The sequence below is a fragment of the Bombina bombina genome, chromosome 4 (assembly GCF_027579735.1).
Source record: "Bombina bombina isolate aBomBom1 chromosome 4, aBomBom1.pri, whole genome shotgun sequence".
Lineage (NCBI taxonomy): Eukaryota > Metazoa > Chordata > Amphibia > Anura > Bombinatoridae > Bombina > Bombina bombina.
Genome location: NC_069502.1, coordinates 170,913,766 through 170,941,441, shown reverse-complemented (window position 1 = coordinate 170,941,441; position 27,676 = coordinate 170,913,766). Strand labels below are relative to the sequence as shown.

The 27,676-nt window shown below is 39.7% G+C and overlaps 1 protein-coding gene across 2 annotated transcripts in view; it reads left to right on the top strand.

Moving 5' to 3' along the window:
• The window catches only part of TAF1B (TATA-box binding protein associated factor, RNA polymerase I subunit B), a 316,787-nt gene that overhangs the window by 213,805 nt on the left and 75,306 nt on the right, over nt 1-27,676 (top strand). The window contains exon 14 of one of the 2 annotated variants that reach the window (XM_053709698.1): nt 5,694-5,916. The exons of the other annotated variant lie outside the window; for it this stretch is intronic. Within the exon in view, the coding sequence (XP_053565673.1) occupies nt 5,694-5,916 (223 nt within the window). The remainder of the gene's footprint in view (nt 1-5,693; nt 5,917-27,676) is intronic. 2 annotated transcript variants of the gene reach the window in all.

Below are 27,676 nucleotides of genomic sequence, written 5' to 3'. Positions count from 1 at the left end.
TGTTTTACAAATGCAGAAGGATCTGGAGGGTTTGGAGCAAAAGAGGGTGGTCAACAGTATCAAAGGCTGCGGACAGATCAAGGAGGATAAGCAGAGAGAAGTTGCCTTTTGATTTTACTGTAAGTAGGTCGTTGGTAACCTTAACGATTGCTGTCTCTGTGGAGTGATGGGGATGAAATCCAGATTGCAGTGGGTCAAGGAGGTTTAATGTAAGGAAATGGGATAGGCGTGCATGTACTAGCTTTTCGAGAAGCTTTGAGGCAAGAGGGAGGAGGGAAATAGGCCGGTAGTTGGATGGAGAGGTTGGATCAAGAGAAGGTTTTTTTTGAGGATAGGTGTGACCAGTGCATGTGAGGGGATAGGGTCAAGGGGATAGGTAGTGAGGTGAAAGTGCAGTGTAAGTGCCAAAACTTCTTCCTCAGTAACAGGGGAGAAAGAGCTAAATATATGGTTGTTTTTTGTTTGTTTGTTTGTTTGTTTGTTTGTTTGTTTGTTTTTAAAAAATACATTTAACTCAAACTTTTCTATCTATAAAGGAGAACTATTTAAAAGTGTTATCATTATTTTTATCATTTTAGATGTTTTTTTCATGGTCAGATAAATATATTAAAAAAAATTGCCTAGAAGGGGTTAAAGTGACTTAAAAATCCAAATTAAACTTTTATGATTTAGACAGAGCATACAACTCTATCCAATTTCCTTCTATTTCAAATTTACTTTGTTCTGCTGTTATCCTTTGTTTAAGGGCATATCTAGGTAGACTTAGAAGCATGCACGTTTCTTGAGCACTATATGGAAACTATATGTAAACAGTGATTGCAACAATGTTTCTAACAATGCTATACATTGTTGAAAACACAGCTTCCTTACAGTATATGCATAACATTGTTGAAAACGTTAGTCAATCTAGGTATCCTGACCAATAAACGATACCTAGAGGTTTAGACAAATCTGATAATAGTAGTAAATTGGAGGGCGGAGCCGACTAGCAAACTGAACAGACGCACATCTCTGAAGCTCCTCAACTATAACACTATATAGTGAATTTACATAAATATAGGAGATATCTTTTAAAAAACTATTTTGAGCTCACATCAAGCCTACCTATATTACATGCTCTGGGAGAGCTGGGAGTGAACCACACAACAGAACAGACCCTAAAAAAAAACTTTATTAAGTGTATGACTGCAAGAGCGCGAATCGCCATCTTAAAATGGAGTCTTTGGATAGATGGGAGAAGAAGGCAGAACAATCCCTTCGGAATACTATAACGAGCTAAAGCATGATCTGACCGTCATAAGGGATAAATGGGCAGCTTTATTACCCCACCAGCCACAAGATCGGGAGACATCTGAGATCACAGCCTACCCCTTTCTGCAAAGCGCCACTGTAGAATCATCAGATTACACAGAGGAGATCACGCCTGGACCTACTTTGGAGATCCTACCTAACAGCACACAGATCGATATGCCAGATCCCAGGATGCAGGGGAAAACTAAAACTGCCTCATTCAGACTGTCCGATACTAACTTTAAGCCTTGTCATGTGAAACAGCCTGAGCGGTTCAGCCGCACTCCAAAGCCCCAGAGCCCTCAGTTATCTATAGGGAACCTAGTGGGTAGACGTTTGAACAACACCCTGCTCTATATGCAAGCCATTCTGCCTACTCACTGTACAGACCCGGAGTGGGGGGATGCGGTCGGCCCTCCACTGGGGAGAGACAAACATACACACTCCCGGATGCAGCTCTCTGAAAATGTTAACCGGGGTGTCAGCCCAAGGCACGGAGGTCAGTTATTCTCTACAATCCCACAAGCTATTCGATCCTATCATGTGGAGATGGGGTATGCCGCAGCAACTCCTGCATGTAGTCCTATTTACCTATCTGTTCAAGAGGCCACAAGCTGGGTCACAACAGAGTACGCCGGGGGTCTGAAAATCCACAGCATCTTAGATCCCTATGGTCGTTTGAGCAACACAACCTACCACAGCTCTCTCGAAAACACAGGCGACATGGCGTCGCTCGTTTCATTGCCGGGTGGAACTCAGTCGGTGCAGACTCTGTTGTTGAGTGTTCTGAGCTGCCTGATCATCGTGCAGCATAGCAGTTGGTTTCGTCAAGATGTCGGCTAGATTAGCAGGTTTTTGCTCGGATGGACCTGAGAATGCTCTGCTAAAGGATTGTCTGACTCTTACCCTAGTCCTCTTTCACACTGCTCCTCTTCAGACATTGGTACTAATAACTGTGAGCACCTAACACTTTTGTGTAACTCTCTCTGACAATGTTTTGCTGATATTGTTCATCAAACTGGGCGATAGTAGATTTAAAGGTCTTGATACCTAGCCAATATGATAGTTGATTATGCCTTGCTACTTCTTAATAGCTTACCTTTCTCTATCTATTTATATAATGCTTGAGGTAATTTGCCATAGGAGAGCGTGAATTGAAAGCCCATTGTCATATACCATCCTCAACAGGCCTATATTGGTTACATAGCACAAGCTCAACTACGTTTTGCATTAGACCATCATACCTAGATAGGTTATCAGCCTGTACCAACAACACAGATAAAGATTACTAAATTTGGTTTGTATCAGTCTCATAGACCAGTAGAGGTTAATCTACTAACCCAACCTATTCAGTGTTATAAATTGTACATGTGAATTGTCTAGCTTTTTTCATGATCTTACATATGCCAAAATACATAATCCATATTCGGGGTTTGTGACATAATGCGATATAATTTGCTTGCTAGACTAGTCTAACAAATACTTTAGCCTGCCTGGATTATACATCTTAAGCCCTAACCTAAATGGGTCTTTTCACTCAATAACAGCTTGCAACCTTGGCCTACTACCTAAATATAACATCTTATGTATGCTGACCCAGAAAATTAATCTTGCTGCATTTTACAGGGTTGTAATTGCTGAAATTATTGTTAAAGCGCATTCCTTTATATAAGCTTTAGCTATATAGTGTCTTTCTTCAAATGTTCATTATGTACCATATCTACTCTAGTGGTGAATATATATATATATATATATATATATATATATATATATATATATATATATATGGTTTGATGACAGTCCCCCTCTCCACAGCATTGTATACCCCATATTGCTTTTTAATCAGACATATATAGGATAAGTTATGTGAGATCCTCATTATAGTATGTTTACTATGCAATATTTAGTTATTCCCATAGCCTTATGTGATGAAAGGAGAGCAACCTTAGATGACATTCGATAAAGCTCCATATCCCTGTAATATGAGTTATGCAACCTTACTACAGGACCCTCATAAGTCTCCCATCGCTTCTAACTCTTAATGATGACTATGCTCTCTCTATATGTACTCTAGCCCGCCCCCCCCTAAATTCCCCCCCCCCCCAAAACTAAAAGTGGCTCTGGCCCACTGACTCCCCCCCCCCCCCTCATGCGCCAGACTACTACCCACGTATACTTATAAATATCCTAATTGTATAATTGAATCCATAAGGTTTTTCAATTCAGATTCAACAACGTGTGCTTACTCTATATTCCGCCTTGTTATATATGGTAGTGGCTGGTTTATGAAGGGGAAAAAAAAGAGGTCATTCCTACCCCTGCACAGGTTAATTTGATAGTTTACACTACCTTTTTGTTAATATTTAACATAAATACTTTATTTGCACCATTCTCATCTTATGTACTAAGTATTAATACTGCTTTACATTTTGTATTTACCCTGTGTGGTTGGAAAATTGTTTGTTACCTATTACTTCAACCTCAATAAAAAAATATTTTTCAAAAAAAAAAAAAATTGCATTCTCTGTCTGAATCACGAAGTTTAATCTTTACCTTCATGTCTCTGCTGATTACTTTAAAGGGACGTAGTGCAGAATTATATAACATTATTTAGGTGCTATAGCCATAAAAGCATTTTTTCCTTTTATATTTTGCTAAAATACGGCGCTTTTACAGACCCGCTCTCTGCTGAGCGGGTCTGTAATATTCAGTCAGCGCATCGGGCCAGCTGTATAGTCACAGCCCGGCCCGACCGCGCCATAAGACTAAGTGCAGCTCGCTCCTGTCACAGGAGCGAGCTGCACTTAGTCTTATGGCGCGGTCAGGCCAGGCTGTGACTATACAGCTGGCCCGATGCGCTGACTGAATATTACAGACCTGCTCAGCAGAGAGCGGGTCTGTAAAAGCGCCGTATTTTAGCAAAATATAAAAGGAAAAAATGCTTTTATGGCTATAGCACCTAAATAATGTTATATAATTCTGCACTATGTGCAGAATTATATAACATTATTTTTAAGGTTTACTGTCCCTTTAAGCCACTGGTTTTCAAACCTCTCCTTAGGCCTCCCTAACAGGCCACATATTGATGATATCTGAACAAGAGCACAGGTGAATCAATCAGCTGATTATTACGAATGGTTATTTTACCTGCTCTCATCCAAGGTAATCCAGAAAACCTGGCCTGTTGGGGAGGTTTGAGGGCAGGTTTGAAAACCAACAGAAAACATAGGTTTATGCACTACTGATCCATGGAATAGCATCTCACTAGCTGATAAGAAAATGATCACAGCCCTGTTGGTGGACAGTAACATAACCCACTAGCATAAAAAATATTTTTAATTTAATCATAGAGATTCATGGTTAAAGGGACATGAAACCCAAATTTTTTCTTTCACGATTCAGATAGAGAATAACATTTTAAACAACTTTCCAATTTACTTCTATCATTTAATTTGCTTCCTTCTCTTTTTATCTTTTGCTGAAAGGTTTATCTAGGCAAGCTCAGAAGCAGCAGAGAACCTAGGTTCTAGCTGTTGATTGGTGGCTGCATATATATATATATATATATATCGATTGTGATTGACTCACCAATGTGTTCAGTTAGAAACAATTGGTGCATTACTGCACCTTCAACAAATGATACCAAGAGAATGAAACAAATTAGATAATAGAAGTAAATTAGAAAGTTGTTTAAAATTAAATTCTCTATCTGAATCATGAAAGGAAAAAATTTTGGTTTCATGTCCCTACAAAAAAAAACCAACTAGAATATTGATGTATTAAAGGGACATTAATCTGTCGTGTACAACTACAGTAGTATGGTTACTACTCATACTATTGCATTTCCTTCTGTACCTGCAGCTCTCCTTAAAGCCGTTTTCTTATTTTAACTCATGCATTTTACACTAGGTGCCGCCATCTTGTAGCTTTGCGGATTGTTGCATCATGTGACAGAAGCAGGGCACCTTCACAGATCTGCTTTTTGACAGCTGTACCATTCATTTCAGTTTAGCTCACTTTATAGAGAGCAGAAGTGTTACAGTTTTTGTACAGTTTAAAAAGTTACATAACAAATATAAGTTCCAAGATGGCAGCTCACAGTGTAAAGATGCCGAGCTTCACTAACTGATACTTGTAAGGGGTTAAAACAGGAGAAGTACTTTGAAGACAGTGGCAGGCACAGGACCAAAAACAATAGCATGATGAATAGGGACCATGCTTCTGACGTGGTACTTAGCAGTTGAATGTCCCTTTAATGTTTTAGGTAAACTGTGACCACATTTTACACATCACAATTTTCCACAGATGTGATCATTCTTCAGTATTTTTGTGTATTCACGACAGTTATCTCCAATGATCTCTGGTTATATTTATGAATGATACCTTTTGTTGTGTCTACACAGAGATGGTAGGGAACCTGCAAATGCAGTTTAGCAAGTTGGCTGGAACTGCACCAGGTGCTGGGAACGAAGCCCCATCAAGTTTCTTCTTCAACTGGGAAGAGCAAAACACAGGCAGGACTTGTTTTCATGGACACAGCCTGGAGGGTTTTGTGAAACATGGGAACAAAACGACCCCTTTCCTAATGAAATATTATTGGCTGAGTTCACTGAAGAAATGTACCGGGTAAGCGTTTGCTAGAAAATTCTAAAAGTGATGAGTCAAAAGCACATCATGATTTATTTGTAATCTATATGTTTTCATGTCTGATTTACTCCCAGTGAAAATGTGCGTTATCCAAATGTTCATAGAATTTAAAGAGAATTAAAGGGACAGTACACACCAATTTTCATATAACTGCATGTAATACACACTACTATAAAGAATAATATGTACAGATACTGATATAAAAATTCTGTATAAAACCGTTTAAATATACTTAAAAGCTCCCAGTTTAGCTCTGTTAAAAAGGTAGCTAGAGCACCCACTTTAAGTGGGAAATAAGACACCCCCCCCCCCCCCTTCCTCTGCATATGAAAAGACTCTACACAAACAGGATCAAGCTGGAGTAGGTATACCTCGGTATTCTCCTAAAACTTTGGGGCTTGGTTAGGAGTCTGAAAATCAAAGCAATGTTATTTAAAAATAAGCAAAACTATACATTTACAAAAAAAAAGAAAAAAAACCCTGTATGGGCTATATAAATCGATCATCTACAAAACATTTCTGCAAAGAAAAATAGAGTGTATAAAGTCCCTTTAATCTCAATATTTAAATGGACATGAAACCCAAAAATGTTATTTCATGATTCAGATAGAGCATACATGTAAACAACGTTCCAATTTACTTCTATTTAATTTGCTTTGTTTTCTTGGTATCCTTTGTTAAATAGCATGCCGAGGTAGACTGGGAGCTAGAAGCTGAAAGCTAGCTGGTGATTGGTGACTGCATGTATATGCCCTTGTCACTGGCTTACCGATTTGTTCAGCTAGCTCCCAGTAGTGCATTGCTACTTCTTCAATAAAGAATACCAGGAGAGCAAAAGCAAAATTGAAAAGAAAATTGGAAAGTTGTTTAAAATTGTTTGCTCTATTTGAATCATGAAACAAAAAGTTTGGGTTTCATGTCCCTTCAAGTCCTCAAATAACTTTGCAATGCATTTTCATTATTTTGCCTACTTAACTCATAAATCTGATCATTTAAGTATTTTCACTTCCCTAGAGATTCTGGATTGCATTTTGTGGCTGCATAGAGCTCAATTTAACAAGCACAAGCAAACCGGCAGTCAGGATTTATAAGCTGCTTCCCTGCCCTGTTTTCCATGTCTGACCGGAGAGATTGATTGCGCACAGCCAATCACGCATGGGCATGGGGCGCAGTTGCACAGGAACACTCTTGTGCAATGGTAATGCAGGCAAATTGCTGCCCACAAGAGGAGATGCTAGGCAGACAGGGGTGAATATGTCCACCCCGGTCCGCCTGTGGATGGTAAATCGGCCCATAGTGATTTGTTAATGTGTGCAGGAGCTTGTTTATATATGTCCATTATTTACTACAACAAAGGAAGTAAGTTAAACAACATGCTTTCTTTTTATAGGTGCGCCCTATGCCTGAAAAACTGCCTATTTTCAAACAAAGGGCAAGATTACAAGTTGAGCGCTAAAAAGTTGCGCTCAACTGAGTAATACTAGCACATGCTAATGTGCGCTGGTATTGCCATTGTGGTGCATTCTTCCATAGACTCCAATGGGAACTTCATTCTCATGCCGTCAGACACGGCATAAGAACAAGCGCAGCGAAATGAGTAAGTATATACACATATTAACACATAAATATATATTCATATACATATATATTTACAGGGAACACATAGTTCCCTTAGACCGCAATGTAAAGGCACTTTCTTCTACAAGATACGACGAGTCCACGGATTCATCCTTACTTGTGGGATATTATCCTCCAGCTAACAGGAAGTGTCAAAGAGCACCACACCAGAGCTGTATATATAGCTCCTCCCTTACCTCCACCCCCAGTCATTCTCTTTGCCTATTCTAGTAATAGGAAGAGGTAAAGTGAAAGAGGTGTTAAATATCTTTATTGGTGTGATTCCAAGGGCTACTCATGGAGTAGAGTTAGGATTCCTAGGATTTTGTCTTTTCTCCAAGAAGGATTGGAGAAAGGGTTATCAGCTAGTTCCTTAAAGGGACAAATTTCTGCCTTATCAATTTTATTACACACGCGTCTGGCGGATATTACAGACGTTCAGTCCTTTTGTCAGGCTTTAGTCAGAATCAAGCCTGTGTTTAAACCAATTGCTCCGCCATGGAGTTTGAATTTAGTTCTCAATGTTCTTCAAGGGGTTCCTTTTGAACCCATGCTTTCCATAGATATAAAGTTGTTATCTTGGAAAGTTTTGTTTTTGGTTGCTATCTCTTCTGCTCGAAGAGTTTCTGAGCTTTCTGCGTTACAGTGTAATTCGCCTTATCTTATTTTCCATTCGGATAAGGTGGTTTTGCGTACTAAACCTGGATTCCTTCCTAAGGTTGTTTCAAACAAGAATATTAATCAGGAAATTGTTGTTCCTTCCTTGTGTCCTAATCCTTTTTCTAAGAAGGAACGTCTGTTACATAACTTGGATGTGGTTCCTGCCTTGAAGTTTTACTTACAGGCGACCAGGGATTTCCGTCAATCATCTTCTCTATTCATTGTTTATTCTGGAAAGCGTAGGGGTAAAAAAGCTACGGCTACCTCTCTTTCTTTTTGGCTGAGGAGCATCATCCGCCTGGCATAAGAGACTGCTGGACAGCAGCCTCCTGAAAGAATTACGGCTCATTCTACTAGAGCTGTGGCTTCCACATGGGCTTTTAAAAACGATACTTCTGTTGAACAGATTTGTAAGGCTGCGACTTGGTCCTCCCTTCATATCTTTTCCAAATTTTCCAAATGTGATACTTCTGCTTCTTCTGAGGCTATTTTTGGGAGAAAGGTTCTTCAAGCAGTGGTGCCTTGTGTTTAGGTATCTGTCTTGTCCCTCCCGTTCATCCGTGTCCTATTGCTTTGGTATTGTATCCTACAAGTAAGGATGAATCCGTGGACTCATATCTTGTAGAAGAAAAGGAAATTTATGCTTACCTGATAAATTGATTTCTTCTACGATACAACGACTCCACGGCCCGCCCTGTCATTTTTAAGACTGATTTTATTTATTTTTCAAACTTCAGTCACCTCTGCACCTTTTAGCTTTTCATTTCTCTTCCTTAGCCTTTGGTTGAATGACTGGGGGTGGAGGGAAGGGAGGAGCTATATATACAGCTCTTGGTGCTGTGGTGCTCTTTGCCACTTCCTGTTAGCAGGAGGATAATATCCCACAAGTAAGGATGAATCCGTGGACTCGTCGTATCGTAGAAGAAATCAATTTATCAGGTAAGCATAAATTTCCTTTTTCCTTCTTAATATGAGGAGAGTCCACGGCTTCATTCATTACTTGTGGGTATACAGAACCTGGCCACCAGTAGGAGGCAAAGACACCCCAGCCAAAGGCTTAAATACTTCCCTCATATCCCAGTCATTCTTTGTCTTTCGTCACAAGAGGTTGGTAGAAAAGTGTCAGAAGATATGGAGTAGTTCCTTATGGAGGGTAGTACTTGGGACTGGGGTTTTAAGTAGTCTTGTCAGCCTCTCAGTGAGGTGAATGTTAGGGTCTGGAGATGCAGGGAGAGTCTTTCTGCAAAACCATCTAGACTCATATTAACAGCTCCTGAGCAATCAGTGTTGATGAGTTTCACCCCCTGCTTCTGTCACTCAAGTCCATGTCAGGTGCGATGCTGCAAGACTGTCAAACTTGAGAGGCTGTGTGTCTGTTCCACGGTGATGATTCCGGTAAGATTGTTTCATTTTATTTCATATGATAACGTAAGAAGACAGGGTCACAGTGTGGCTCCTTTATCTGTATGGAATCAAGGGTTAATATCTTCGGAAGGGGATTATTGAACAGGGGGGATTTATACATGATTTGCTTTATTATGTTTTATGCTGCGACATGTGTGAGATGAGGCTCTGGCAGATGTTGGAACTGTCAATTTGGCGCGCTTTTTCTTCCTGCAGCAGGGGCAGTCCTGCATGGCACTCCATGTGACCAGTTTTGGCCTCATTAACTTTCTCTTTCCTGACCGTGCGGTTTACAGGAGAAGTGGTTTCTCTGTGGGGCCTGGGTCTTAGGAGGTGGTGAGTGCCCCGGCCATTGGGGGTATAAAGGTGCCATTTACTTTTTCTATAGTCTATTTTAAAAAGCGCAAGCTATGGAGGACTCTGATGCGTTAGAGGGTACTGCCTCTTTACCCAGATCTAATACCTGTTTTTATTGTGAGGAGGCTACGGTATACCCGCCTGCTGAATTATGTTCCACATGCCTTGATAGGATCATTATGTCTAAAAAGACCAAGATGTTTAGTACCACTGAGCCGTCCACCTCTGAGGGGCATCTGTCCCACGAGGTGCGTTCCCTGCAATCATCTCCTAGTACACATGCAGCTCCCCATTGCACGATTAATCCTCCTTCGGGATTTAGTGCTTTACCTCGCCCTGCTAAGCGCAAGCGAAAGTTTAATTACTGCTATCCTTCCGAGGGGTCATCTAACAACTTGCTGGATTTATCTGATACTAGATTATCCGCTGATGAAGACGCCTCTGATACTTCTGAGGAGGCTCTTTCTGGGTCAGAATCGGCTGCCTCTAATCCTCCGGCTGCGGAGGAACCAGACTTTAGGTTAAGGCAGAGGACGCTTTCTGTTAAAGGAAGTGTTGGCTACGTTAGAGGTTCCGGAACCTAAGTTACCCACGGAACCTTCTATTCCTAAACTTGATAAGGTTTATGAGGACAGGGTGGTGCTACAAACTTTCCCGGTCCCCGTTAAGATGGCAAATATTATTAAGAATGAATGGGAAAGACTAGGTTCCTCTTTTTCCCCTTCTTCCTTTAAGAAATTGTTACCGGTTCCTGACTCCCAATTAGAGTTGTGGGGGTCTGTCCCTAAGGTGGATGGAGCTATCTCCACCACTATCCCGCTTGAGGATAATTCATTGTTTAAGGAGCCCATGGATAAGAAGCTAGAAACTCTGTTGAGAAAGATGTTTCAGCACACAGGATTTTTATTTCAGCCTGCAGCGGCGGTGGCGGTATCCGCTACCTATTGGTGTGACGAAGAAATCCAGGGAAGAATTAAGGCCTTGAGGTTAGCTAATTCCTTTATTTGCTATGCAAATATGCAGATTATTCGCTTGAATGCCAAGCCATCAGGTTTTTCTGTCCTAGCCCATAGGGCTCTGTGGCTAAAGTCTTGGTTTGCTGACATGACTTCAAAATCTAGATTGCTTTTCCTTCCATTTAAAGGGAAGGTTCTTTTCGGTTACAGGACTGGACTTCTCATATCCACGGCCACTGAGGGCAAGGGTACCTTTTTGCCACAGGATAAGAACAACAAAGCTAAAAGGGCAGGGTCCTAATTTTCGTCCCTTTCGTTCAGATAAATCCCAACGCCAACAGCCCTCCGCAAAGCCTTATCAGTCCAAGGGAACCTGGAAACATCTCAATCTTGGAATAAATCCAAGCAGAACAAGAAGCCCGCCGAGACAAAATCTGCATAAAGGGACAGCCCCCCGATCCATCGCTGGATCGTGTTGGGGGCAGACTATCTCTCTTAGTGGAGGCTTTGCTGGGAGACGTGCAAGACCCTTGGGTTCTGGAGGTCATTGCTCAGGGTTACAGGATAGGTTTCAAATTTCATCCACCCAGGGGCAGATTCCTCTTATCAAACCTGTCTTCAAGGCCAGGAAAACTAGATACTTTTCTAGGGTGCGTGAGGGATCTCTCCTCCCTAGCCTAGGAGTGATTGTGCCAGTACCTCTAGCAGAGAGAGGTATGGGATACTACTCAAACCTTTTTGTGGTCCCAAAGAAGGAGGGTACGTTTTGTCTGATTCTAGACCTAAAGTGCTTAAACAAGTTTCTCTCTGTGCCATCGTTCAAGATGGAGACGATAAGGTCTATTCTGCCCTGAGTTCAAGAGGGACAGTTCATGACTACGATCGACTTGAAGGATGCTTACATTTATGTGTCAATACACAAGGATCACTTCATGTTCTTAAGATTCGCTTTTCTGGACCAGCACTTCCAGTTTGTAGCTCTTCCTTTTGGTCTGGCTACTGCTCCAAGAGTCTTTTAGAAAGGTTCTGGGGGCTCTTTTCACAGTGGCGAGATCCATAGGTATTGCAGTAGCGCCTTATTTGGACAACATCCTAGTCCAGGCTCCGTCCTGCCGGCTGGCAGAAGACCATTCGAGAGCTCTTCTACTTCTTCAATCTCATGGATGGAAGATAAACTTAGGAAAGAGTTCTCTGGTTACCAGTACCAGAGTGGAATTCTTGGGTACGATAGATTCCATATCCATGAAGCTATTCCTTACAGACCACAGACGTTGCAATATTACTTCCAATTGTCTTGACCTCCTTAAGGCCATCTGTGGCCCAGTGTATGGAGGTGATTGGGCTCATGGTGTGCAGCATAGATATTCCATACGCCAGGTTCCATCTCAGACCTCTTCAGCTGTGCATGCTGAGGCAATGGAACGGCGATCATTCAGATCTATCCCAACAGATTACTCTGGATAACCAGTCAAGAGAATCGCTCTCTTGGTGGCTCTGTCCAGATCGCCTGTCCCAGGGGACATCCTTCTTGAGATCATTCTGGGAGATTGTGACTTCGAACGCAAGTCTATCAGGATGGAAAGCTGTTTGGGGTGCCAGGAAGGCACAGGGCTGGTGAACTCATAGTAACATAGTTACATAGTAGATAAAGTTGAAAAAAGACTGAAGTCCATCGAGTTCAACCTATACAAATCTAAAATACTTACAAAAAGCTCCAGTTAAGCTTAAATAACCCCATTTAAAATGTGACCCATTTAATACTAGCAATCATATCCATTAATTTTGTTTATATACAGAAATTTATCCAGACTATTTTTAAATGTATCTATGGTATTGACATTCACTACCTCCTTTGGTAATGAGTTCCACAAGTTTATTGCTCTTACAGTGAAAAAACGTTTCCGTTGCAGGAGATTAAATCTCCTTTCCTCCAACCTTAAATTATGACCTCTTGTCAGAAACAATGTTCTTGGAATAAACAGAGCTTCTGCCATGTCTGTATATGGGCCTTGAATATATTTATATAAAGTAATCATGTCACCTCTCAAGCGCCTTTTTTCTAAAGAAAACAGACCCTGTTTGGCTAGCCTCGAGAGGAATCTCTTCTCCCGATAAACATTCTGGAACTTCGAGCGATCTTCAACGCTCTGAAGGCTTGGCCTCTTCTGGGTTCATCCCAGTTTTTCAGATTTCAATCAGACAACATAACCTCGGTGGCTTACATCAACCATCGGGGGAACGAGAAGCTCCCTAGCCATGAGCGAAGTATCTTGGATTCTGGACAGGGCAGAGGCCTACAACTGCTCGCTGTCAGCGATCCACATTCCAGGTGTGGACAACTGGGAGGCAGACTTTCTCAGCAGACAATAGTTTCATCCGGGGGAATGGTCTCTCCATCCCGAGCTGTGTGCAGAGATTTGCATCAGATGGGGACGCCGGAGATAGATCTCATAGCGTGCAGACTCAATACCAAGCTACCCAGATACGGGTCCGGGTCTAGGGATCCCCAGGCATAGCTGATAGATGCCTTAGCAGTGCCCTGGGGGTTCAACCTAGTTTACATTTTTCTACCGTTACCACTTCTTTCATCAGTGGCCCGCATCAAACAGGAGCAAGCCTTGACTATTCTAATTGCTCCATCGTGGCCGCGAAGGATGTGGTTTGCGGACCTGGTAGGGATGTCATCATCTCCTCCATGGAGGTTACCTTGTCGCACGAGCTAGTGACGTATGGGAAATACAATCCTACCAGGAGGGGCAAAGTTTCCCAAACCTCAAAATGCCTATAAATACACCCCTCCCCACACCCACAATTCAGTTTTACAAACTTTGCATCCTATGGAGGTGGTGAAGTAAGTTTGTGCTTGTTTTTTATGATTTCTTCTATGATAAGCGCTTATAAGCATTCTGAAGCCCAATTCCTCTCAGAGTACAGTGTTTGTCAGACGGATGTGAAGAGAGTATCGCCTATTGATTTTATGGTTTTCCTCGCGGGAAATCTTTTCGAGGGTTCTCTATTATCGGTCGTAGGGATTCATCTCCTACCTCCCTTTTCAGATCGACGATATACTCTTATATACCATTACCTCTGCTGATAGTTTTCAGTACTGGTTTGGCTATCTGCTATATGTGGAATGGGTGTCTTTCGGTAAGTATGTATCATTATTTAAGACAGCTATGGTTTGGCGCTTTATGTATTAATATAAAGTTTTAAATATATGTATTTTACTTATATTTGCCATTAGTCAGGTCTATGTGTATTTCCCTTTGCAGTCTAAACTGTTTCAGTATAGGAATCATGTTTGGGAAGTTAATTTAAACTTTGATTCTTACCTGGGGTTCAGTCTTTTTCTAATTTGACTTGCATTTTCTCGCGGGCAAATCTAGGCTCACGAGAGCGCAAAATGCTGTTTTTTATTGTGTTATTCTTGGCGCAAAATTTTTTGGAGCGAAATTTTGTCATTGCCTGCGTCTTTGTTGACGCTAGTTTTGGCGCAAAATCGCATCTGTTATAACACGAGTTGTGTCATTTCCTGGTGTTAGTTTTGCGCCAAACATTTTTTACTTCTTTTTGCGTAATGCGTCATTGTTGGCGCCAAATTTTTGTTATTTTACCCCTCTTCCTCTATTGCTCGCTGTTTTCATGAACTTTGAAAGCTATTATGCCTGCTTTTGTTTTTTTTCTCTACTGAAGCTGTTACATTGTGGGAATTTAATGTTTTGCCTAATTTTATTCTTTTTTTGTTACATTTTGCGAGATATCTCATTCTGATCCTGACTCTGATGTTACTGTAGAAACTATGATGCCCTGGAACACAATTCTACAAAGCTAAGTGTGTTCTTTTCATTTTTTAAGCTGTTATTTCTTCAGCTCAATTATGTGGCATTTATTTATCATGTTTTATGCTAGCAATGTTTCTACATGTACAATAACATTTACTGTTTTTTTACATATTCAGTTCATGTACTTGATTTAATCTGCAAACATCACATGTTGTTGCTTATATCATAAAAGGTTATGACTGCTATTATGCCTTTAAGTAAACTTACGAGGTCTTTTCAAAATTGTTAAGATTTCATTAATTTTGTTCTGACCAACAGCATACTTAAGTTTATTCTACGGCTCAAAGGATCCTGTATCAGACCGTTTGTTAAAATTCTCCTTATTTTTCATTTGAACATTTTTTGTTCTTTGTTAAGGAAACTTTTTCTATTTATAGCTTTCAGGAGTCTAGTCCTCCTATTGACTATCAGCTAGATTACGAGTTTTGAGCGCTATAGGGATTTTAACGACCGCCACAAAAGCGGCGTTTTCACCTCCATATAGCGCTGCTATTACAAGTTTACAAAACGCAGGCTTGTGCGAGCGATATGGTTGTGTTGAGCTCCATACCACACCCAAATACAAGCGCTGCTTTGACGTGCTTGTGCACGATTTCCCCATAGACATCAATGGGAAGAGACGGCAAAAAAAAAGCCTTACACCTGCGATCACGGAAAGAAAAGCTCCGTAACGCAGCCCCATTGATGTCTATGGAGAAATAAAAAGTTATGTTTAAACCTAACACCCTAACATAAAAACCATGTCTAAACACCCCTAATCTGCCACCCCCAACATCGCCGCCACCTACATAATGTTATTAACCATTAATCTGACGCCCTTAACATCGCCGCCACCTAAATACACTTATTAACCCCTAATCTGCCACACTTAACATTGCCGCCCCCTACCTACACTTATTAACCCCTAATCTGCTGCCCCCAATGTCGCTGCCACTATACTAAAGTTATTTACCCCTAAACCTCTGGCCTCCAACATCACTAACACTAAATAAATATATTAACCCATAAACCTAACCCTAACATAAGCCTAAATCTAACCCTAACACTCCCTAACTTAACTATAATTAAAATAAAGCTAAATAAACCTTACAATTATTACCTAAATAATTCCTATTTAAAACTAAATGCAAACTTACCTGTAAAATAAAACCTTAGCTAGCTACAATATAACTAATAGTTATATTGTATCTATCTTTGGTTTTATTTTTATTTCACAGGTAAGTTTGTATTTATTTTAACTAGGTAGACTAGTTAGTAAATAGTTATTAACTAGTTACTAACTACCTAGTTAAAATAAATGCAAAGTTACCTGTAAAATAAAACCTAACCTTCCTTATACTAAAAACTAACATTACAATAAAATAAATTATTAAAATACAATTTTCTAAATTACAAGAAATAAAAAACGAAATTATCAAAAATAAAAACGAATTACTCCTAATCTAATAGCCCTATTAAAATAAAAAAAGCCCCCCGAAAATAAAAAAACCCTAGCCTACACTAAACTGCCAATGGCCCTTAAAAGGGCCTTTTGCGGGGCATTGCCCCAAAGAAATCAGTTTTTTTACATTGCAGTAAAAAATACAAACAACCCACCAACAGTAATACCCACCACCCACCCAACCAACCCCCCCCAAATAAAAACCTATCTAAATAAACCTAAGCTAATCATTGCCCTGGAAAGGGCATTTGGATTGGCATTGCCCTTAAAAGGGCATTTAGCTCTTTTACAAATTGCCCAAAACCCTAACCTTAAAAAAATCCTAACACTAACCCCCGACGATCCACTTACAGTTATCGAAGTCCGGACATCCATCCTCCTCCAGCCGGCGAAGTCCTCATCCAGGCGATCTTCATCCAAATGGTGAACTCTTCATCCAGACGGCATCTTCTATCTTCATCCATCCGGCACTGGGCGGGTCTATCTTCAAGACATCCGGCGTGAAGCATCCTCTTCTTACGGTCATCGGCGTCACTGGATTCTGGCTACGGATCTGCAGGCTCGGGTTATTCCTACTGCTTATACAATGTCACTTAAGCATCCTATGTGTGCCATTCATGGTCTCTTCTGAATTGAGACAAATTCTCTTGTTTGGTCAGAACTGTGTGAAACACGTACAGGGGAATCTGACAGTCCAACTGGAAACTGCTTTAAAAGGAAATACCAGGCAACATCCAAGATGATTGGAAGTCTAACAGGTTCTTTATTGGCAACAAGTTTCTTGACCACACACCGGTCGTTTCTTCAGGCTTAAAACAGTTAAAAACATGCATCGCTAAATGGTGACCGGATGTACTTCATTTAAAATGTCCAATAACAGACTGGATGTTTCACTGTTTTACTCATCTTTGGGACAGTCCAGTATTGTATTCTTATTAAGACTTTATCAGTTTTTAGACATTGTTTTATTGCTCTAACCATATCTTTGGTTTTCTGTTTTTTGAACTTATTTTGAATATTTGATTTATTACAATATTTTTTTTTATATATGCTGAGTGTGGCCCCTTAGGATATCTACGTCAAGATTTCCCTATAACATCAGATTTTCAACCCTGCCTGTCTGCCTGATTCACTCAGTGTATGTATTCCAGGACGACACTGCTTTAACCCTGCATTAACCCTGTCTGTCTGCCTGATTCACTCAGTATATGTATTCCAGGACGACACTGCTTTAACCCTGTCTGTCTGCCTAATTCACACAGTGTATGTATTCCAGGACAACACTGCTTTAACCCTGTCTGTGTGCCTGATTCAGTATAATTGCTATTTCTCTCTTTTTCAAATCTAAATTCTCTGTTATGTTATTTTATTACCTTTAAAATGTCTCTTTTTCCACTTTTGATAAGAAAGTGCCATCTCCATTGTTTATTTAGGCCTTTTTTGTTAGGTCAGTTGTAGTTTGCAGCATGTGTAGTTCTTAAGTGTGTAGTTTTTAAAGGGTGTGTTAGAGTTAAAACACAGCGTTCAACAAAGGAGCGGACAAATTATAAACAGGTACTTACTTCTAATCAACTTTACTTTCCATGTTAGCTAAATATGCTATACTTTCTGCCTTTACCTTTTTCTCCCTTCTCCTTAAAGTCACAGCTCTTAATTTCACAAATAGCAATCAGACTATTCATTTCTCTCCTCTTCTATTCCCCCCCCCTCAACAACACACATGAACTCTATTCCTATCTTACATCACACAGCCAACTATGGTCCACTAATACTAAGCTGACGCTCACATAAAATACACTCCTAATCTTCTTTCTCATATTACCTTTTCTTTCATGTAATTGGCAAGAGTCCATGAGCTAGTGACATATGGGAAATACATTCCTACCAGGAGGGGCAAAGTTTCCCAAACCTCAAAATGCCTATAAATACACCCCCCACCACGCCCACAATTCAGTTTTACAAACTTTGCCTCCTATGGAGGTGGTGAATTAAGTTTGTGCTAGATTTCTACGTTGATATGCGCTTCGCAGCATGCTGAAGCCTGGTTTTCCTCTCAGAGTGCAGTGAATGACAGAGGGATGTGAAGGGAGTATTGCCTATTGAATGCTATGGTCATCCTATCGGGGATCTATTTCATAGGTTCTCTGTTATCGGTCGTAGAGATTCTTCTTCTACCTCCCTTTTCAGATCGACGATATACTCTTATATACCATTACCTCTGCTGATTCTCGTTTCAGTACTGGCGTCATTTTTGCCGCGAGACTTTTTTGGCGTGAGAATTACGTTTGGCGTTAATGACGTCATTTCCGGCGTCGTAGTTGACGCAGAGAGTTTTCACGTAGTTGCGTCATCTATGACGCTCGTGTTTGTTGCAGACGTTTTTGGCGCCAAAAAAATTGTCAATTGTGGGCGTCATACTTGGCGCCAGTTTTTTTGACATTATTTAAGTCTTTGTTTCTTTTTGCTTCTGGTTACCAAAGGCTTATTCTGTTTACATTTTTTCCCATTCCTGAAACTGTCATTTAAGGAATTTGATAATTTTGCTTTATATGTTGTTTTTTCTATTACATATTGCAAGATGTCTCAATCTGACCCTGTATCAGAATCTACTTCTGGAATGCTGCTGCCTGATGTCGGTTCTACCAAAGCTAAGTGCATTTGTTGTAAACTTGTGGTAACTGTTCCTCCGGCTGTAGTTTGTGTTAGTTGTCATGATAAACTTTCAAAAGCAGACAATATTTCCATTAGTAATAATCCATTACCTGTTGTTGTTCCTTCAACATCTAATGTTCAGGATATTCCTGTTAATGTAAGAGAATTTGTTTCTAATTCTATTCAGAAGGCCCTGTCTGTTATACCACCTTCTAATAAACGTAAAAGGTCTTTTAAATCTTCTCATAAATCAGATGAATTTTTAACTGACCGCCAACATTCTAATTTATCTATCTCTGATGAGGATCTATCTGGTTCAGAAGATTCTGCCTCAGATATTGGCACTGACAAATCTTCATATTTATTTAAGATGGAGTTTATTCGTTCTTTACTTAAAGAGGTGTTGATTGCATTAGATATGGATGAGTCTAGTCCTCTTGATATTAAAACCAGTAAACGTTTAAATTCGTTTTTTAAACCTCATGTAGTTATTCCAGAGGTTTTTCCAGTTCCTGATGCTATTTCAGATGTAATTTCTAGGGAATGGAATAGTTTGGGTACTTCATTTACTCCTTCTTTAAGGTTTAAGAAACTGTACCCTTTGCCGGCTGATAGATTGGAGTTTTGGGAAAAAATCCCCAAAGTTGATGGGGCTATCTACTCTTGCTAAACGTACTACTATTCCTACGGCAGATAGTACTTCTTTTATAGATCCTTTAGATAGGAAGCTTGAATCTTTTCTAAGGAAGGCTTATTTATGTTCAGGTAATCTTCTTAGGCCTGCTATTTCTTTGGCTGATGTTGCTGCAGCTTCTACTTTTTGGTTGGAGGCTTTAGCGCAACAAGTGCCAGATCATAATGTGTATAGCATTGTTAAACTTCTTCAACATGCTAATAATTTCATTTGTGATGGCATTTTGATATCATTAGAATTGATGTCAGGTATATGTCTTTATCTATTTTAGCTAGAAGAGCTTTATGGCTTAAATCTTGGAATGCAGATATGACTTCTAAGTCAACGTTGCTATCTCTTTCTTTCCAAGGTAATAAATTATTTGGTTCTCAGTTGTATTCTATAATTTCAACTGTCACTGGGGGGAAGGGAGCTTTTTTGCCTCAGGATAAAAAAATCTAAGGGCAAATATAGGGCTGCTAACCGTTTTCGTTCCTTTCGCCAAAATAAGGAACAGAAGCCTGACTCTTCCCCTAAAGGAACGGTTTCCAATTGGAAGCCTTCTCCAGTCTGGAATAAATCCAAACCTTTTAGAAAATCAAAACCAGCTCCCAAGTCCGCATGAAGGTGCGGCCCTCATTCCAGCACAGCTGGTAGGGGGCAGATTACGATTTTTCAAAGATGTTTGGATCAGTTCAATTCAAAATCATTGGATTCAGAACATTGTTTCTCAAGGGTACAGAATAGGTTTCAAGGTAAGACCGCCTGTGAGAAGGATCTTTCTCTCACGCATTCCAGTAAACCCAGTAAAGGCTCAGGCTTTCCTGAAATGTGTTTCAGACCTGGAGTCATCTAGGGTAATTGTGCCAGTTCCATATCTGGAACGGGGTCTGGGGTTTTATTCAAATCTGTTCATTGTACCAAAGAAAGAGAATTCTTTCAGACCAGTTCTGGATCTAAAAATTTTAAATTGTTATGTAAGAATACCAACATTCAAAATGGTGACTATAAGGACTATTCTGCCTTTTGTTCAGCAAGGGCATTATATGTCCACAATAGACTTACAGGATGCATATCTTCATATTCCAATTCATCCAGATCACTATCAGTTCCTAAGATTCTCTTTTCTAGACAAGCATTATCAATTTTTGCTCTTCCTTTTGGCCTAGCAACAGCCCCAAGGATCTTCTCAAAGGTTCTCGGTGCCCTTCTCTCTGTAATCAGAGAGCGGGGTATTGCAGTGTTTCCTTATTTGGACGATATCTTGGTACTTGCTCAATCTTTACATTCTGCAGAATCTCATACGAATCAACTTGTGTTGTTTCTTCAAAAACATGGTTGGAGGATCAATTTACCAAAAAGTTCTTTGATTCCTCAGACAAGGGTAACCTTTAGGGATTCCAAATAGATTCAGTATCCATGACTTTGTCTCTAACAGACAAAAAGACGTCTGAAATTGGTTTCAGCTTGTCGGAACCTTCAGTCTCCGTCATTCCCTTCAGTGGCTATTGGCATGGAAGTTTTAGGTCTCATGACTGCAGCATCGGATGCGATCCCCTTTGCTCGTTTTCACATGAGACCTCTTCAGCTTTGTATGCTGAACCTTTGGTGCAGGGATTATACAAAGATATCACAATCGATATCCTTAAATCCCAATACTCGACTTTCTCTGACTTGGTGGTTAAATCACCACCGTTTAGTTCAAGGGGCCTCTTTTCTTCGTCCAACCTGGACTGTGATTTTAACAGATGCGAGCTGTCTGGGGATCTCTTACAGCGCAGGGGGTTTGGAAATCTCAAGAGGCAAGATTACCAATCAATATTTTGGAACTCCGTGCGATTTTCAGAGCTCTTCAGTTCTGGCCTCTTCTGAAGAGAGAATCATTTATTTGTTTTCAGACAGACAATGTCACAACCGTGGCGTATGTCAATCATCAAGGTGGGACTCTCAGTCCTCAGGCTATGAAAGAAGTATCTTGGATACTTGCATGGGCGGAATCCAGCTCTTGTCTAATCTCTGCGGTTCATATCCCAGGTATAGACAGTTGGGAAGCAGATTATCTCAGTCGCCAGACTTTACATCCGGGAGAATGGTCTCTTCAACCAGATGTGTTTCTTCAGATTGTTCAGATATGGGGGTTTCCAGAAATAGATCTGATGGCTTCTCATCTAAACAGGAAACTTCCCAGGTATCTGTCCAGATCCAGGGATCCTCAGGCGGAAGCAGTGGATGTGTTGTCACTTCCTTGGAATTATCAACCGCTTATATCTTTCCGCCTCTAGTTCTTCTTCCAAGAGTGATTTCCAAAATCATCGTTCGTTTGTACTGCTGGTGGCTCCAGCATGGCCACACAGGTTTTGGTATGTGGATCTTGTTCGGATGTCCAGTTGCCAACCTTGGCCACTTCCGTTAAGGTCAGACCTTCTATCTCCAGGTCCGTTTTTCCATCAGGATCTCAAATCATTAAATTTGAAGGTATGGAGATTGAACGCTTAGTGCTTAGTCATAGAGGTTTCCCTGACTCAGCGATCAATACTATGTTGCAGGCTCGTAAATCTGTGTCTAGAAAGATTTATTACCGAGTTTGGAAGACTTACATTTCATGGTGTTCCTCTCATAAGTTCTCTTGGCATTCTTTTAGAATTCCTAGAATTTTACAGTTTCTTCAGGATGGTTTGGACAAGGGTTTGTCCGCAAGTTCCTTGAAAGGACAAATCTTTGCTCTTTCTGTTCTATTTCACAGAAAAATTGCTAATCTTCCTGACATTCGTTGTTTTGTTCAGGCTTTGGTTCGTATCAAGCCTGTCATTAAGTCAATCTCTCCTCCTTGGAGTCTTAATTTGGTTTTGAGAGCTTTACAGGCTCCTCCGTTTGAGCCTATGCATTCTCTGGACATTAAATTACTTTCTTGGAAAGTATTGTTTCTTTTGGCTATCTCTTCTGCTAGAAGAGTTTCTGAATTATCTGCTCTTTCTTGTGAGTCTCCTTTTCTGATTTTTCATCAGGATAAGGCAGTTTTGCGTTTTACCTAAGGTTGTGAATTCCAACAATATTAGTAGAGAAATTGTTGTCCCTTCGTTGTGTCCTAATCCTAAGAATTCTTTGGAAAGATATTTGCATTCTTTGGATGTGGTAAGAGCTTTGAAATATTATGTTGAAGCTACTAAAGAGTTCAGAAAGACTTCTAGTCTATTTGTTATCTTTTCTGGTCCTAAGAAAGGTCAGAAAGCTTCTGCTATTTCTTTGGCTTCTTGGTTGAAACTTTTGATTCATCATGCTTATGTGTAGTTGGGTAAATCCCCGCCTCAGAGGATTACGGCTCATTCTACTAGGTCAGTTTCTACTTCCTGGGCTTTTAAGAATGAAGCTTCTGTTGATCAGATTTGCAAAGCAGCAACTTGGTCTTCTTTGCATACTTTTACTAAATTCTACCATTTTGATGTTTTCTCTTCTTCAGAAGCAGTTTTTGGTAGAAAAGTTCTTCAGGCAGCTGTTTCAGTTTGATTCTTCTGCTTATAATTTCAGGGTTTTTTTCATTATAAGATTAAAACTTTTTGATTTGGGTTTTGGATTCTTTTTTCAGCGGAATTGGCTGTCTTTATTTTTTATCCCTCCCTCTCTAGTGACTCTTGTGTGGAGTTCGACATCTTGGGTATTTGCTATCCCATACGTCACTAGCTCATGGACTCTTGCCAATTACATGAAAGAAAACATAATTTATGTAAGAACTTACCTGATAAATTCTTTTCTTTCATATTGGCAAGAGTCCATGAGGCCCACCCTTTTTTTGTGGTGGTTATGATTTTTTTGTATAAAGCACAATTATTCCAATTCCTTGTTGATGTTTCGCTCCTTTCTTATGACCCCACTTCTTGGCTATTCGTTAAACTGAATTGTGGGTGTGGTGGGGGGTGTATTTATAGGCATTTTGAGGTTTGGGAAACTTTGCCCCTCCTGGTAGGAATGTATATCCCATACGTCACTAGCTCATGGACTCTTGCCAATATGAAAGAAATGAATTTATCAGGTAAGTTCTTACATAAATTATGTTTTTCTCCCTGCAGCTGGAGATGTCTTACCTAGCCCAGGTCCACCCTTGCCTCCCTCTGCTCACTACCATGACTGATACCTCCAAAATCTTGTCCACGTAACCCTTTCAACCTCCTTAAAGGGATAGTATACTAGAAAATGTTTGTTTAAAAATATAGTTAATCCCTTTATTACCCTTTCCCCAGTTTTGCAAAACTAACACTTATATTAATACACTTTTTATCTCTGTGATTGCCTTGTAAGTAAGCATCTGCAGACTGCCCCTTATTTCATTTCTTTTAAAAGACTTGAATGTTAGCCAGTTACTGCTGACGCTTATCTTACAACCTGTCCACTTGACCCTATTCCTTCACAACTTCTTTTCTATCTCTCTGCTTCTCTAACCCCTGCCCTAACTCACCTCTTTAACCACTCTCTCACCACTGGAGCATTCCATGATACATTCAAGAATGCATCAATCACACCAATCCTAAAAAAAGCCCTCGCTTGACCCCCTTCTAACTATCGTCCGGTCTCCTTACTTTCCTTTTCCTTACTCTCTCTCAACTAACTCCTTACTTGACTCACTACAATCCTGGTTTCCACCCTAAACTGCTCTTACCAAAGTAACAAATGACCTGCTATCAGCTAAAGCAAAGGGACACTACTCCTTACTATTTTTTCTAGATCTGTCTGCTGCTTTCGACACAGTTGACCATTCTCTCCTCCTGCAAATCCTACATTCATTTGGCATCCAAGACACAGCCCTCTCCAGAGAGGAACACCATGAAATGTATATTTGCCATGATTCAGGATAATCAGTATTCCTTCATTCAGACTGTCAGTTTCATTATTTCGGATAATGCATATGAATAAATATTTTTTTCTTACCTTGAAAATTTTCAATTGACTTTTTTCCCTGCGGGCTGTTAGGCTCGCGGGGGCAGAAAATGCTTCAATTTATTGCGTCATTCTTGGCGTGAACTTTTTTGGCGCAAAATTTTGTCATTTCCGGCGCCGTAGTGGTCGCCGGAAGTTTGTTCGTTGTTACGTCATTTTTTGACGCATGTGTGTTCAGACATTTTTTTGCGCCAAAAAATGTGGGCGTCGTTTTCGGCGTCAGAGGATGTGGCGTCATACTTGGCGCCAAAAAATATGGGCGTTGTACTTGGCGCCAATAATGTGGGCGTCATACTTGGCGCCAAAAATGTGGGCGTCATTCTTGTTCCACTTTTTCTCACATTATTTAAGTCTCACTTTTTTGTTGCTTCTGGTTGCTAGAGGCTTGTTTGTTTTGCATTTTTTCCCATTCCTGAAACTGTCATTTAAGGAATTTGATAATTTTGCTTTATATGTTGTTTTTTTCTATTACATATTGCAAGATTTTCCATAAAATGTTCCTGGATCAGAACATACTGAGGGATTCCTGTTGACTGAGATCAGTCCTACCAAAGCTAAGTTCATTTATTTTAAATGTTATGAATGTTTATCTTTAGCTATGGTTTGTAATAAGTTATCATGATAAACTTTTACATGCAGAATCCATTAGTATTTATGCTTTATATATTGCTATTCTTTTTACATTTTATGTACAAGATATACTTAGAAATTTATAAGAATTTTTTTCTGATTCTATTTTAAAGGCTTTGTCTGACGTCCCGCCTTCTAATAAAATTTCTAGGTCTTTTTCAAACTTCTTTTAGTTGATGAAGTTTCAAATGACCAACAACATAATGAATTATCCTTCTCTGATGGTGCTTTTTTTCTCATTCAGAATTTTTCTTCATCAGATATTGACACTAACAAATCTACTTTTTTATTCTTAATAGAGTACATTTGTTCCTTGTTCAAAAGGTGTTGATTATTTTGGATATTGAAATATCTACTTCTTTTGATTTTAAAGACTAGTTAAAGGGACAGTACACTGTAAAATTGTTTTTCCATAAATGTATTTTAAATGACTTGTTATACCAACTGCAGAGTATAACATATTTGAGAAATTGCATTTTCGGGTTTATTTGTGTATCTGAAGTAGCTGGTTTTGTGCTTTGAAACCACAGCCTATTACAATGGGTTGAGCTTCAGGTAATATCAGATCTCATTATGTTATCACTTTTATGTACACAGACTTGCTTCCTTATCTTATATTTGTCTGGAACACCAAAGCTCAATACATAGAGAGAGCAATGGAAAATGATCATTCTATTACTTAACTATCATGCCCCCACTGAGGGTGTAATCTCTTCTGCTGGCTGTGTTTACTTAGGCTTGTCAATAGCGTATACGCCAGTATCAAAACTTTCAGTACAGGTTGGAAAACCACAAGCTAAATCAGCTATTTCAAATGCTGAAATATGAGTAAAGGAGCTACTTGCAACCAATTTAATACACTCTAGCAGGTAAAAAGGATAATTGGGAATAATTTAAAGGGGAGAAAGTTTTTGGGTGAACTGTCCCTTTAACATTTAAATTCTGCTTGTTTATCTTCTGTGGTTTCTTCAGAGGGTTTTTATATAGGGAATGGAATAGGCTTTTTTTTTCCAAGATATTCAATTATTTGGTTCATAATTGGATTCAATTATTTAACTGTTACTCTGGGGTTCAAGATTGAGTTCTAAGACTAAAACTTTCTTCCCCAAGTAACATATTTATAATTGGAAGTTTTTTGTTCTTCATTCAATTAAGCCTTTTAAAAGTTTTAAGTCAGCTCCCTAAATTTGCATGTAGGTGCGATTCTTATTTCAGCTTGGCTGGTAAGGGGCAGGTTAAGACTTTTTTGAAATTTGTTTAGTTCTATTTGGTCCAAACTTCTTAAACTTTGGGTACAGAATAAGTTTCAGAGTAAAACCGTCTGTGAGAAGTCTTTTTTTCTCTATCATATTCCAGCTATTCCAGTAAGACTATCACTTTCCTGAAGTGTGTCTCAGACCTGGAGTTTTCTGGGGTATTTTTTCCAGTTTCATTTTAGGAACTGGATTTTGGGGTTTTATTCAAGACTGTTCATTGTTCCAAAGATAGAAAATCTTTTTGAATTATCATATAAGTGTACCATATTTTAGAATGGTGTTTATATGGTCTATTCTGCCTTTTTGGCCAGTGATAGCATTATTTGTTTACAATAGATACAATATATGCATATCTTCATTTTCTGTTTTCATTCAGATTATTTTTTATTATTTTCTGAGATTCTCTTTTTTTTGACAAGCATTACCAATTTGTTGCTTTTCCTTCTGGTCTAGCGACAGCTCTAAGAATCTTTTCAAGGTTCTCTGTGTTCCTTTTTTGGACGGTATCGTGGTACTGGCTCAGTCTTTTTCGTTCTGCGGAATCTCATACGATTCAACTTTGTTGTTTCTTCAAGACATGGTTAGAGGATCTTTTTATCAAAAGCTCCTTGATTTCTCACACAAGGGTCACCTTTTTTTAGGTTTCCAGATAGATTGTGTCAATGTTCTTGTCTCTAACAGACAAGTGACAAGTTTATTGGGTTCCGTTTGTCGGAACCTTCAGTCTCTATTATTTCCTTCAAGTTGCTATATTTGCATGGAAGTTTTAGGTTTCATGGCTGCAGCATTGGATTCGATTCCCTTTGCTCATTTCATAGGAAACCTTTTCCAGTTTTTTATGCTGAATAAAGGTGCAGGGATTCTAGGATATCACTTTTTATATCTTTGAATCCTAATGTTTAACTATCTTTGATTCAGTGCTTAAGATCACCATCATTTAGTTCTACAGGTCTCTTCGGTTCTTTCAACCTGGACCTTGATCTTTACAGATGCGAGTCTTTTAGGTTGGGAGGCTGTCTGAGGATCTCTGTCAGCACAAGGGGTTTGGAAATCTCAGGAGGCGAGATTACCATTTGATATTCTGGAACTCCGTGCATTCTCAGAGTTCTTCAGTTTGGTTTCTTTTTGTAGAAGAGACGTTTTTTTCAGACAGATAATGTCACAACTGTGGCGTGTGTCTATCATCAGGGTGGGACTATCAGTCTTTAGGCTGTGACAGAAGTATCTCGGATATTTGCTTGGACTAAATCCAGCTCCTATCTATTTTCTGTGGTCTTTTTCCCAGGTATAGACAATTGGGAAGCGGATTATCTCTGTTAATC